The sequence below is a fragment of the Dermacentor albipictus genome, chromosome 7 (genome assembly GCF_038994185.2).
Source record: "Dermacentor albipictus isolate Rhodes 1998 colony chromosome 7, USDA_Dalb.pri_finalv2, whole genome shotgun sequence".
Classification (NCBI taxonomy): Eukaryota; Metazoa; Arthropoda; class Arachnida; order Ixodida; family Ixodidae; genus Dermacentor; species Dermacentor albipictus.
In genome coordinates this window covers 104,450,074-104,463,081 of record NC_091827.1, presented here as the reverse complement: position 1 = coordinate 104,463,081, position 13,008 = coordinate 104,450,074, and the positions used below count along the sequence as shown (strand labels likewise).

General features: G+C 45.6%; 1 protein-coding gene across 1 annotated transcript in view; it reads right to left on the bottom strand.

The window, feature by feature from the left end:
* Nucleotides 1–6,610: 6,610 nt before the first annotated feature.
* Nucleotides 6,611–13,008, bottom strand: part of LOC135913988 (5-hydroxytryptamine receptor 1-like) — an 80,402-nt gene continuing 74,004 nt past the window's right edge. The window contains exon 3 of the mRNA XM_065446691.2: nucleotides 6,611–9,318. Coding sequence (XP_065302763.1) covers nucleotides 8,261–9,318 — 1,058 coding nt within the window. The 3' untranslated portion in view covers nucleotides 6,611–8,260. The remainder of the gene's footprint in view (nucleotides 9,319–13,008) is intronic.

Here is a 13,008-nt window from a genome sequence, read left to right as displayed (position 1 = left end):
CATGATGTCCCATAGAAATATTGCCGGCAGTGCTAAAGGGCAGTCGCTTTGTTTCACCGGGACGTAAAACTCAGCTGCTTTTCATTTCTGTGCGCCATATTCGAGGAAATATGGCGCACAGATTTACACAGGAGAACACATATGCCTTATGCACTAGAAACTTAGTACTCGCCTAAAGTAAAATGTAACTCCTGCTCAGCTCGCTCTCGTCCCTGTAGCGATGGTAGAACTCAAGCTATCCCTGGGATGTGTGCCGCTCTGGTAACGGTAGCCGCCCGCCGTACTTCTGTTTTGATTTGTGCCTTTGAGCAGTGCGCCCACGAAATCATCTTAGGCTTTTGTTTTCTGTTGGTGTATTCAGCCACCGTTAGCTGCTCTGTTGCTCTGCAGGTGTTGCCGAACTCTCCCTACCATATGCCATTTACCCTCCTGTTCCTACACGGTCAGCAGTGTCCTACCGATTCTGTTCCCCTACCTGACCAAGCCCTGACCTATAATGCCATTTCACACCGTCCACCTATTGTCGAGTCCGATTGCATTGTGCCGCCCAGCGTTACCATCCTCCAGTACAAGTGAGTGAGAACTTTAGGTCCTGTGGAGAAATCAATCCGGCGGCTCCACGCAGGTCGGGGCCGGTAGACAGAGTCCTTCGGCGACGGCCCGGGCCCTCTGGACAGTCTTGAGCTGAGCGATGAGCTCTGTGCTTCTGAGCGCTGAGTCCCACGAAGACTGGTCGGGAAAGTCTGTGAGCGCGTTGGCAAGGCACGGCCAGAGCATGTGTTCGAAGTTCTTGTATTCGTGGCCGCAGTGTGGGCATTCATTGGGAAGGTTAGGATTCATCCTGCTTAGTGTTGTTGGTGTGATGTATGTCCTAGTCTGCAACTGTCTGTAAGTGATGGCCTGTGGTTTTGTGAGCTTTGGGTAAGGAGGAGGAAAAATTATTCGTGATAACCTATGATTTGAAGTGGTTTCGTGGTATGATACGAGCGGGTCTTTGTTGTCTAGGTCCCTCCAGGCTGGGTTGAAGCGAGAGGGCGGACCGCAGGCGCGGAATGTGAGCTCTCGCGTCAGTTGGTGCACCCACTCGTTAGGATTACAGTCAGGAGGTCCGGAAATGTTGCCCATGTGGGCCGGGAAACATGTGATGTGTGGGTACGAGAGGTCGTCTCCTCCCGTTTCTTGGAAGAAGATGGTGTTTATAACCGTAGCTGCTTTCCTAGAGACGAGGGCACGACAAGATGGTTCTAATAGCTGTTCTTGAGTCCGAGTAAATGACTGACGCTCCTTTGCAGCTTCGTAGGGCCACCGCGATGGCCACTTCTTCTGCTTCGTGAGTGAAGTTGGTAACTACCGTGGCTGCTTTGACGAGTGAGCCATGGGCGTCCACCACAGAGACCATGTAGGTGCAACGATTCCAATATCTGGCCACGTCAACGAAGAGGAATTGCATTTCGTTACGTTTGATGTTGTCAAGGATTGCTTTCGCTCTCGCTTTTCTCCGCCCTTCGTTTTGGGTGGGGTGTATAGTACTTCAGTGTATGTTTCGTAGGATGGGATCAACGGTTATTGATCTCTTGGCGTTTGTGCAAAGTTGCGATTTCTTTGGTGGCATGAACAGGGGCTGTATGCCTGCTTCTAGTAAGATCTCGATGCCCACCCTTGTGAGTGAGAGCCGACTAATTTGGGAGTTTCGCTGTGCCTCAAAGAGTTCGGTTGCCGTGTTGTGTAGCCCCAATTGGAGGAGTCGTTCAGTGCTAGTATTTCTAGGTAGGCTTAGGGCCTTTTTCAATCCAGTTCTGATTAGTATATAAATTTTATTCAGCTCCGTCTTCTTCCAGTTGAGAAAGGGGGCGGCGTAGGTTACGTGGCTGATGAGGAAGGCGTGAAATGCTTTAATGAGGTTGTCCTCGTTCAGTCCGTCTCTTTTGCTGATGACCCGCGATATGACCCTGGTGAAGTTGAGGGTGCTCTTTGTGATGCGTTTTAGCGCCTCTGCGTTGTCATTTCTGAAAGCCCCAATGACCATGCCCAGGACCTTGATTGTGTTACACCTGGGGATGTTTCCTCCGTCCCTGGTGTGTAAGTGAATGGGGAGGGAGCTAAGGGGCTGTCTCAGCCTGGGGCCTTGTTTGCACAGAACGAGCTCCGATTTGCTGTGGGAGAGCTTCAGTCCCGTGTTTGCAAGAAATCCTTCCCTGGTGTCCAGCGCTTTTTGTAGGTTCTGCTCCAGAGTGCCTAGCTGGCCGCTCATGGACCAAATGGTCATGTCGTTGGCGTAAATCGCGTGCCCTACCCCCGGGACATTCGAGAGTTTGTTTGCGAGATCATGCATTGCAATCTTGAAAAGAAGCAGCGAAAGCACTGATTCTTGCGGGCTACCGATGTCACCTAGCGTGTGCTTTCTGCTTCTGATTTGTCCGACGTTTATGGTGGCTGTTCGGTTATCCAAAAACGATCTTACGAAATTGTGGAAATTTACTCCGAGATCTAATGTGGAGATTTCGTTGAGGATGTGCTCGTGCCTTACTGTGTCGAAGGCCTTTGTTAGATCGAGCACCAGGATGCCTTTTACATCCCTGGATTTGTTGTCTATGACGGCGTTCCTGATGGGTAGCATGGCGTCTTGTGCGGATAGTGATTTTTTGAAGCCTATGAGATTGTGGCGGAATATGCCGTTTTCTTCAATGTGCTCTTCAATTCTATTGTGGATGGCATGTTCTGCGACCTTCCCGAGGCACGACGTAAGGGAGATGGGTCTCAGATTCTCTGCATGAAGCGGTTTTTCAGGTTTGGGGATGGGGACTACATTGGCAGTTCGCCATTCGTCCGGCACCCGGCCTTCAGCCCATACCTCGTTAATTTTGCTCGTAATGATCTGCATGGCTTTGTCATCTAGACTTCTGAGTAGTTTGTTTCTTAGTCCGTCTGGGCCGGGGGCCGAGCGTCCGTTTAGTTCGTGAAGGGCATGCACAATCTTCGAAACTTCGAAAGGATGATCCAGCAATAGTTAGGGTGTCCCCTTATACACGCGTGTCGGGTCATCCCACGGGACAGATTTACGCTCTACTGGTAGGTAGATGTCTGCCAGGGCGTCAGCAAAGTCCTGCGGACTCGTGCCTTCTTTCGTGTGACGATGAACGAGCCTTTCCATCCTTAGTCGGGCATAACTCTTGGTTGGTTTGTTGTTGTCGGCGAATAGGCTCTTAAGAAGGCTCCACTTGCTGCCCCTTCTCATTTTACAGTCCATCTCATTACACACTTTGTCCCATTGCTGCGCATTCAACTTTGTGGATTGTTCTTCGATCTTCTTGTTGATTTTCGTTAATTTAGACCTCACCCTCCTGTTTAGCTTCTGCTGTTTCCATCTTTCTCTTAGCGCGTTCTTGGCCTCCAGGAGGAGTGCGAGTCTAGAGTCCATGGCTGGCGCTTCCAGATCTACGCTTATACCCTTCAGTAGAAGAACGTGTCATTCCCACACACGGTCCTCCTAATAAAAGACAGCGCCACCTGTATTTCTGTGGGGAATTGCGGGCTCTCCTCTATATATTGGAAACATCGGGCGCCGCTTGCGTTTACCATATTTATTTCTTAGCTGGTGACACTGGGTGGCCTACCTGTGTTTTTTTCGTGCCCTCCATCCCGAACCTGAGAACCTTTCACGACAATGACCGCTCCTGACTTCCCGGCCCACCATGCGGACGCACTTCATTGTCACCTTGCCTCAACCTGGGATATTTACGATCTCGATGACTGCCTCTTCTCGCCGTATCAATATTCTGTATGGCGTTTCTCTAGCTTTCGTAATGTTCTTTGGCGTTTTCCCGCCCATGATTACAGTTTTGGATTGAAGATTTGCGTTTCTCAGCTTGTGGGAGCATCCTCACGGGAGATGCATAAAATTGAAGAATGCATTTCGAGTTGTGTTTATCTGCCGGTGACACCTGTGAAATTGTTTTCCCTCTGAGCGATTCCTCAATGCTATCTGTTTCCAGGAACTGAAAAAAAATTTAGGACACTATTAATAAAAATATTGTGGACAGTTCTCCGTGTGGAAAGGGCAAAGGGAACTGATCATATCTTACCTTTAGAAAGTGTAGTCACTTATTGCAAATTGAACGTTTTCATTTCATAGGATGTTGAAGAAACAACCACACAATGTGTGGTAATCTGCTCGATGAGTTAAATTTGGTACCATTCAAATACCCACAAAAGGCAATCATATAGACGTCGTTTCGTAATACGAACATGGCTCCAGTCGTTGTTCTATTGCTATAAATAATTGCTATTATCTATTGCCGACAAATTATCTCAAATGACACATCCCCGTGACACGCTGGCTCTCTACACGACGCAGACATCTCACTGAAATATTTGACTTTCTTAATTAAGAATGCGTCACAAAATTCGTAAAGTTCGAATTGTACGTAAGCTACAGACATGATAGCGCCTCAGTGTCACTTGAATACACAAAAAAAAACACATTTCTGTTACACGGAAACTCAAACACAAACCCCTTTTAACGCGATAGCGTTTTCGAACTGTCATTCCAGGCCTATCTTAGTAGGCGCGTCGCGGCCAGCTTGGTTCCTTGCAGTGCCGTATAACAAGAACCGCAACACTAGTCTTCGTGCAGTTGAGAAACCTGATTTCTCCGCTGTACATCTCATTTTAGGAAGAGGAATGTTAACGTTTCTGTATTTCTAGCGTACGACTGCAGAGACAGAATTTTTTGAAGCTATCGTTATCTGATGCCAGCTCTATACCTTGCTCGACCCTTTCAGGCGCTGTTGAATAGGTGAATAGGTTATGGGCACCCACTTGGTTGATAAATACACAATAATATAGCACAGCAATTACGTGTTACTGAACCATAAGTTTATAATGTAGTGCAATGTAACAGCGAAAGCATTGCGAAGCCATATTTATACAACACTTTCATGCGAACGCATCTAGTGTAACTGTTGTCAAATGTGTGTCGTAGTAGGTACAATAGCCTGTGGTGGTACATGCACTGATTGTGCTATATTTTGTGATATGAATCCTCATTTCCTCATGGGGACTGTTTACGCTTAATTGTAGAGAACTTCAATGTCAAACTCCTATGTATAGATCAAAATATTCATTTGAGTTTCTAAGCACTGAAAGCAAGAAAGAAAAATACCTAGTGTATACTGCTGCGCAATGTGGGTCATTTAGTGATGTTTATGTTCAGCAAGGTCGAGAAGTAACATACAGTAAGAACCTTGCCGCCCTGCAACGAAAGAAAGCAGAAAATAGGTTGTAAGATGTTAGTACCATCCTACTGTCCGTCCTGCCATTTCAAGTTTTACATTTCAAGAAAAACGTTTCATATTTCTGTTTTATACCATACGCTAAGCCCAACTTCGACCCATTTCGTTCAGTAATCGGAATCATCATCTCAGTACACGACAACACAACAAGTGAACTGTTTAATATTTTAAATAGAAGTGCGATCTCCGCTAAAAGTCTATTAGGTTTTTTGTGAATTTTTTCTCGGACGTAAAAATATGAGTGGTTATGACAAGTTTTACGCGGTGTCGACTTTCATTAAAAAAGTACGAATAGTGACATGTGAAAGCGTCAGATAATATGGCTTCTAGAAGTTTTCGAATGCGAAAATGATCGCACGTTGTTTTCGTAGAGTAGAATGACTAAGTACCCTCTCATAGCCCTGATAGAGGCGTTCGAGTGATTGCGTTTTGAAAATGAAAACCCGGTTATAATCAATGACATGTCGAGAACGTTGTATTACTGTGAGCTTTATTTTCCATTTTGTAAGTCTGGTCTGGCCACTTCGTAGTAATAAAAATGTTTTGTCACTGCTTTAGATCTGCCAATAGCCAATAACTTTGTCAAAATAAATAACTTGTCAATAATAAATAACTTTGTCAATAACAAAAGCCAATAACTTTGTCCACGGCAAAAGCCCTATTATCAGATTGCTTTTCGATGGTGCTGTTCAGTTTTTTTTTTCTTCACTTAGAACAATCTAAATAATCTCTGCAGAGCTTGGTAAATGATGTTGATCATACTGCAAAGCCCTCAAAAAATATTTCTTATCCATCTGAAGTTGTTTGTATTCTTATCGATTATTCAAAACCGGTAATTTAACAAGCGCATTTCTTCCTCTCTAAAGGTCATTATGAATTTTTTTGATGAATGACTTCAGTTTGTTTTGCTACTGGCTCTGAAAATTTGAAAGGATTTATTTGGTTTAATGGACTTGATGTAAGCAATTTACGTAAGCTGTGTTCTCAATATTACAAGTATTGCTCCTGCTTGTGGCAAATGGTAATGTACAAGATATTCACCAATGTTTCGTGTTTCCTATACACACTATAGTTACGACAAATACACTCCGTTCTTGCTGGTTTTTATGGTACTTTATTGTCTTGGATTTCTCAATAAAATAGAAATTGTATGATGTAACACATTCATATATGAAAAATTATGTCACATTCTGAAAATTATTGGAATATTGGAACACGCTGCTTAGTATCGCAGTCGATGCTTCCACCACTTGCTTGTTAGGCGCATTGTTGATTCCACCGTGCATGACCTTGCGAGCTCCTGCAAAAGAAAATTTGCAGCTTCACATGCAGAGTAAGCGTCTGTGCTGCCCACTCCGTTTCCTCGTGCCCGTATTTCGTTCAGCGAGACTACATGATGCACCAACTTGCGCAACAGTCTATGCTGCTGAACAACTTTATTGTTTTCAGCTTAGAGGATAGGGCCCACAGACCTAAGCTATATTTGTTTGCAGAAGTCGCGGGCCGCCAGACAAGTTCCTGCTCGAACTGCAGATTTCAGTTTTTTTAGCGCAGGCTGTCAGAAAAATAAAAACCACCTTAGTTTGTGCGTCCTGTAATGGGAAAAGTCAGAAAGCGAAGAATTTTCTTATGTTTCAGTAACTAAATGTCCGCACGAAACAGCCTGATAACAAAGCCAAGTTGTTTTAAATGGCCGGGACCGATAAAGCCAACCTTGCAAAACTTTGGCTCTAACAAACGCATGGCCTTGATGTAAAGCTGTTGAAGTTTGAAAGTCGGTTATAGATGTGCGTGCAAATGGAAAGCTGGTGAGTTTCTGCGGAAAGGTTTTCGTATTGTTGTTTCAAAGGTGAATCGCAACTGTCCAACATTGAGTCTCACAGTTACAAATGAAACGAGGATTAGTCACAGCAGCGTGATTGTTGAATCAAAAGCGCGCGTACCTGCGAAAGTTACAGCTCTTTTAAACATGCTGGCTTAACAAGACTTAGGCTAAAACTACTAAACAACATACCGCGCGCAAAATCCAGTCAACATTACACGTAGAAACTGTGAACACTCCTTTTCTTGGTGGACGACGAAGACAGCTGAACAAGCAGGATTCAATGGTAAAAACAAACACAAAACACAGTTAGTACCTGTATCTCACTGGGCACATGCGTTCTTCAGCGCGTTGACTTTAGCTCACTGCACGTTCAGAACTCCAGACACACATGTTCGTTGATAACACGACACCTCGGCCCTTTCTGGAGGTTGCGTGAAGTAACATTATGCGCTGTGTCTGTAGTTGCCACTGAGATGCACACATTATTCCAGCAGCAAGGAAACCACCTAATACAGAAAAACGCCACTTATTCTTGAACATGGTGATTGGTACTCTGCTGCCTCTGCAGGTCGCGACTCATGGCAACGCTCGTAACACACAAAAGTATTTTAGGCAGAATAAAATCAACAGTCCTAACAGAACACATGGGGTGAATCAACCAGAAGTGGAGTTGATGAGACTATGGCGTACAAAACATAGCACAATAGCGTCACTTAGCAGAAGCCACTCTGCTGGACAGTAAAACTCCAAACTTTCGGGATATCTTGTCAGCTGGTCGCACATAAATAGGCCCAATCGCCTATAACAAGGGAACAAAACCATCCGCTTCACTCCCGCAACATCACGAAGGATTCCATTTACAACAACTACACACTTGACTACGAGATTGTGGATCTTAGAGTCACGCGCGAATGCTGCACCGTTCTTCGCTGTTCAGCTCAAAAACGGGAACATTCGCAAGAGCATCATTTCACAGCAACGGTCAAGGAAACATAGTGGCTATAGGCGAAGCGCTTGAATCACATATGATGTGGCTCACTTGGTTTTGCTGCTTCTTCTGCTGATTATTCTTGCCCATTTCGTTTAGATCACGAGCAACGTCGACTCTGGAGACTCGAATGTCTCCAGGCGACGTCCACCAGGGTCAGGCCCATGAGCGGTGGTTGTTGTTTCTTCTCCCGAGCAGCTGCCCTGCTCCGTTCGCACTTCCACCAACCATTCCACCGTTATCGTTGACTCGCCTGCCGCATCGCAAGCACAAGAGGTCACGAAACGCCCGACGGAAATCATGATGGAATGTCACGTATATGACTGGATTCAGTGCTGAGTTAGTGTAACCAAGCCAAAGAGCAAGGCTGTGTGCCAGCTCTGGAAGGGGCTTCCCACCGAGAGGTCTAACCAGTGCCAAAGCGAAGAAGGGCAACCAGCACGCTGTGAAAGCCGTCAGGATGATTCCTAATGTTATGGAAGCTTTGCGCTCCCTTACGGCAACCCTTAAGCTCCTTGTGCGAGGTCCGGGTCTTGCCCTATGTTCGGCCTCGACGACCCTTTTGGCAGCCCTATGAATTCTCCAGTACATGGACAGCATGACCACGAGGGGTATGTAAAATGCCCCCAGTGTCGCGTACAGTTGGTACGCCAAATGTTGGCATACAAGGCAGGTGGGCATGGTAGGTGTTCCATGTTCGTTTCCCAGCACGAGCAGAGGTGGCACGCTTATGAGCGCCGCCAGCAGCCAGACAGCGCCGATGCAAGCCCACGCTCTACGGGCAGTCCTTCGTACGCCGTAAGTCAATGGCCGAGTGATTGCCAGGTAGCGATCCACAGATATCATGCACAAGTTTAGGATGGATGCGGTGCAGGATGCTACGTCCACGGACACCCAGGCATCGCAGGCCGCTCGGCCCAGGTCCCAACGATGACCGGTAAGCTCGAGGTGCAGGGCTGGCGGCATCACCAGCAGGGCAACGCACAGGTCCGAGGCGGCCAGGGAGACGAGGAGGTGGTTGGACGGGTGCCGTAGGCGGCGCACGAGGCAGACGGAGAGGCAGACGAGCGCGTTGCCAACTGCCGTTGCGACGATGAGCGCGCCTAGGCACACCGCCAATGCCAGAGCACTCAGCGTGGTTGTAACCTGGCTCGACACCGCAGGTGCCGCTGCTACCGATGCTACTTCAGCCGCTCCAAGGCCAGTGGTGCTATCTGCACAAGAACAGTGGCAAATAATACTTAATATGCAATTACTTGTTATTTTGTATACGCTGAATTTCATTCGCCACCACAGACTCTAATGTGGCGGGAAAATTAGTTAAGCAGGAATGAAACAACTAGTATTTCCAACCTTTAAAATTTTGCATTGCATGCACAATATGTGAACACAAGTACATGAAGGCTTCCCCGATCGCCTATTGCCCACTTCTGGAGTACCCGCTTATACCACCAACATTTACTCTATAAGCAAAACAGTACACACGTGGCTTGTTAGAGCTGAAGTACATCTTGGAGATTGAAGTTGAAGTTGGTGACGTATTCTAAGCAATCTATGTTAAAAGCCGTGCTGAATAGGCCGCGTCTGGCTCGAGCATCATTCGCGCAAACGAAATCTCTGAGTGCTTTGTCCGATCAATGGAAACAATGGATATGGTGGCAATATTTTTGCCTGCTAGAGAGTGTTAATATTCTCATGGTTCTTGTCTCACATACACGAGGCTGACTCCTTAGTCAATCAGATAACTTAATTGCACGCCATGTTGCTTTACATTGTGGATTTCACGTTAGGCCTTACATCTCAGGTAACCCACTTTCTTAGAGAAGATCCATATATGAGTTGAGTGTTGTTAGTGTAAATGAAATTGCGAGGAGTGATTACTTCCTGGTATTGTAATAGAAGTGCATGCCTTTTTTCCGTACATTTTATGGCATTGATGTTTAGACTGTTGGCATATATGATTTTATGAAAATTATATTGGACACTCTACTTCCTATCCAACTTCGCAACAGTTATAAAGAATTAGTTTTCTATGTGGTGGTCTCGAAGAAATTTCAGTGTGCTGAAGATGCTTACACCCTCAGCAACTGTCACTTCGTTTGAATGCTCAAAATTTTGAGCTTTATTGATATCATCTATTGAAAATGCAACAAGTTCCAAATAAAAGTCATTGGGTAAAGAAGGATAGTTTAGCGACCACGTCCATGGTTTGACGCAGTGCAAATTTGGAACTCTTGTACCACGAACATTAACTTTATAGAAAGCTTTCTCACACATGACATGTGAAATGGCGTTGTTAAAAGTTTATATCATATTGATTTTGCCGTTTCAAAGGCGCTGTGACGCACTCGCACTATTGAAATAGTGTTGCCGCATATTCCAAAGGACGCCCTTTCTAACAACAGGATGCTTTATTAAAAACCTAAAGCTGTTGTGGTAGTTATTTGCCTGAAACAGATTCAAATATATACTTCCTTGTATTACAATTATTGACTTGTACCATTGTAGGCCGGTATAAAATGGCATTCTTTATAACTTTGTGTGGAGCCCGGAAGTTGTGCGAGTGAAAACTGCACGTTTGGTGAAAGAACCCCCTAAGATTCCGTAACCCCATAAGGCTTCCCTCAGATTGCGTTGAAACGCGAGCTTCAAGAAAACGCACATACGCGGATTTTTTTCGTCTCCCATTTAAACCCACTTTCCCATAGAACACCGCAATTTTATATTTCAGTTCCTCTACATAACCAAGTAGGCCACAATGCGAAATTCGCCAGTTGAAATATATATACTCGGAGGCTGCGGAGACAAAGTCATCCGCACAGCAATGTCCGTCCTTTATGACACCAGCCTCTCGCCACAGCATTACTTGGGATGCTCACTACGACGCAAGCCGAATTGCGCTGCATGGTGAAAAGAAGTCTAGCGCGCATTGTCGTCGCCAACGTATCAGCTTCCTTTTACTGCATACCATTGTGGCTGAAACAGAAAGACTCCACGCCACGAGAAAGCTCATTTCGTTGATACAAACGGCGTCATTTCCTGCAGACAACACCTTGAGCTACGCGCTTCGCCACGTTGCATAAGCTTCCATTCTGCGTGTCCGGTCACGTCCACCTGCAGGGTGAGACGGTTTTGGAGGCTGCATGATCCCCTCGAAACAATGCCCGTGGTCCGCAAAGGCGGCCTTATGTTTCCTGGAGATGCGGTGCTCTCATAAACACATATACAGCTGTTCCCTTCACGAGCTCGAGCCCCAATGTACTCGCGCAACGAACTGCGTTCCGACGGGGTACAAAGACGGCGAGGAAACCAGGCGGAGGACAAAAGAGACGCCCACAAGCCGAAGAATACTGTTTTGTGATTGGCGGCCGTGCCTGACATCGCCTTCCTGGTGTTCTTCTGATTCGGATAAGAGTGCTATTATTCTCTCGGCCAGTGTGCTTGTGCAGCTCAGTGCCAATTTTGTCTTTTATCCGCGCGGCGTTCCACGCGCCCCGTAGCGCAACAGGACAGCGGAGTGGCTCCCGGGGAACGTTAATTGAATAGTGCTAATGAGAGGTCCCTCCACCCTTGACGTGTTTTTCTCACTTCACCACCACCCTCGGAGTCGTTGCCTGGCGGATGGCGAAGATGAAACACTTGCCTTTTTGTGAAACCAACCTTTGTGTGTACCCTACAGCATAGCACAACACGTTTACTGCGGAGCGTTTTTGGAGCGTGAATGAAGTGTTACTCCTCGTAGTAGAGATGGGACCGATGCGGCAAGCAAATTTTCAGGCACAGTTTTCGTAGTATTTTTGCTCGCACTGAACAGTTCTTGAGTATTCGTGGATGTTGTGTAATGTTCTTACTCACGTGTTGAGCAATGCGGTCTTTCTACAGCAAAGGTTGCATTGCCGAGTATTATCACTGCCACTGTTGACTACAGATTGCTCAATCGAAGTACGTTTTCATCTTCTATAACCTTCTCAATACGCTTACGACGGAAATATAGCTGCAGTAAAATTATCTCATTCGCTGAACTACACGTGGAACTTGATACAAATGCGACGCTACGTTAGCATAATGTTCTAGAAAGAGAGAAGAAGACGATAAAAGAAGATAATGTTCAAGTCGCCATGTTTCATTCCTGCGTCTTGTTCTTACATCAAAAAAATTGCATCATGCCATCACAAAGAAAAGAATAACACTGTTTAATCTAAGTAAGAATTTTTAAGGCATGACGAGTAAAAAATAAATATTCTGAACAAATCTATTTAGATAAGCAGTCAACGACTCAAGTGTAAATATATCATTCGCAGCTCGCGCTTTGTGTGTCATTCCCTGAGGAATGACACACAATGAGGTGTTAGAGCTCTGACAGATTGACAAATGCGTTTTGCTCCTCCCACTTCAATTATTGAAACGCAACTACCCGGATCTAAACAGCTGTAAAATAAACTGACATGAAGTAATAGTACCTTCGCCTTCCCTGCATACACAGCACGTTATATCACGCATTCCAGTTCCAGTCAAGCAGTATTATATGCATTGTGCCTCAAACGTAATGTTCTATTTTTTTCTTCTCCAACCTAAATTTTAGTGCAGCCCGACGTAATATTGTGCGGCAGAAAAATCAGCGTCTAGATGCATGACACAAAAAAGTAACAGCGCCCCTGTTGCCGTCTTCATGTGCTCCTGTAGACAGCATTCACTTTTTCGAAGAAATGTAAAAATACATTATAATCTTGGGTTTTACGGACCAAGACCACGATCTGATTATAAGGCATGCCGTGGTGGTAAGTTGAGAATAATTTTGACCACCTGGGGTTCGATATTGCAAATAAACGTAGGTACACGGGTGTTTTTTGCATTTTAGCCCCATCAAAATGCATCCAAGGTTACAATAAATTGATTCTTCGATC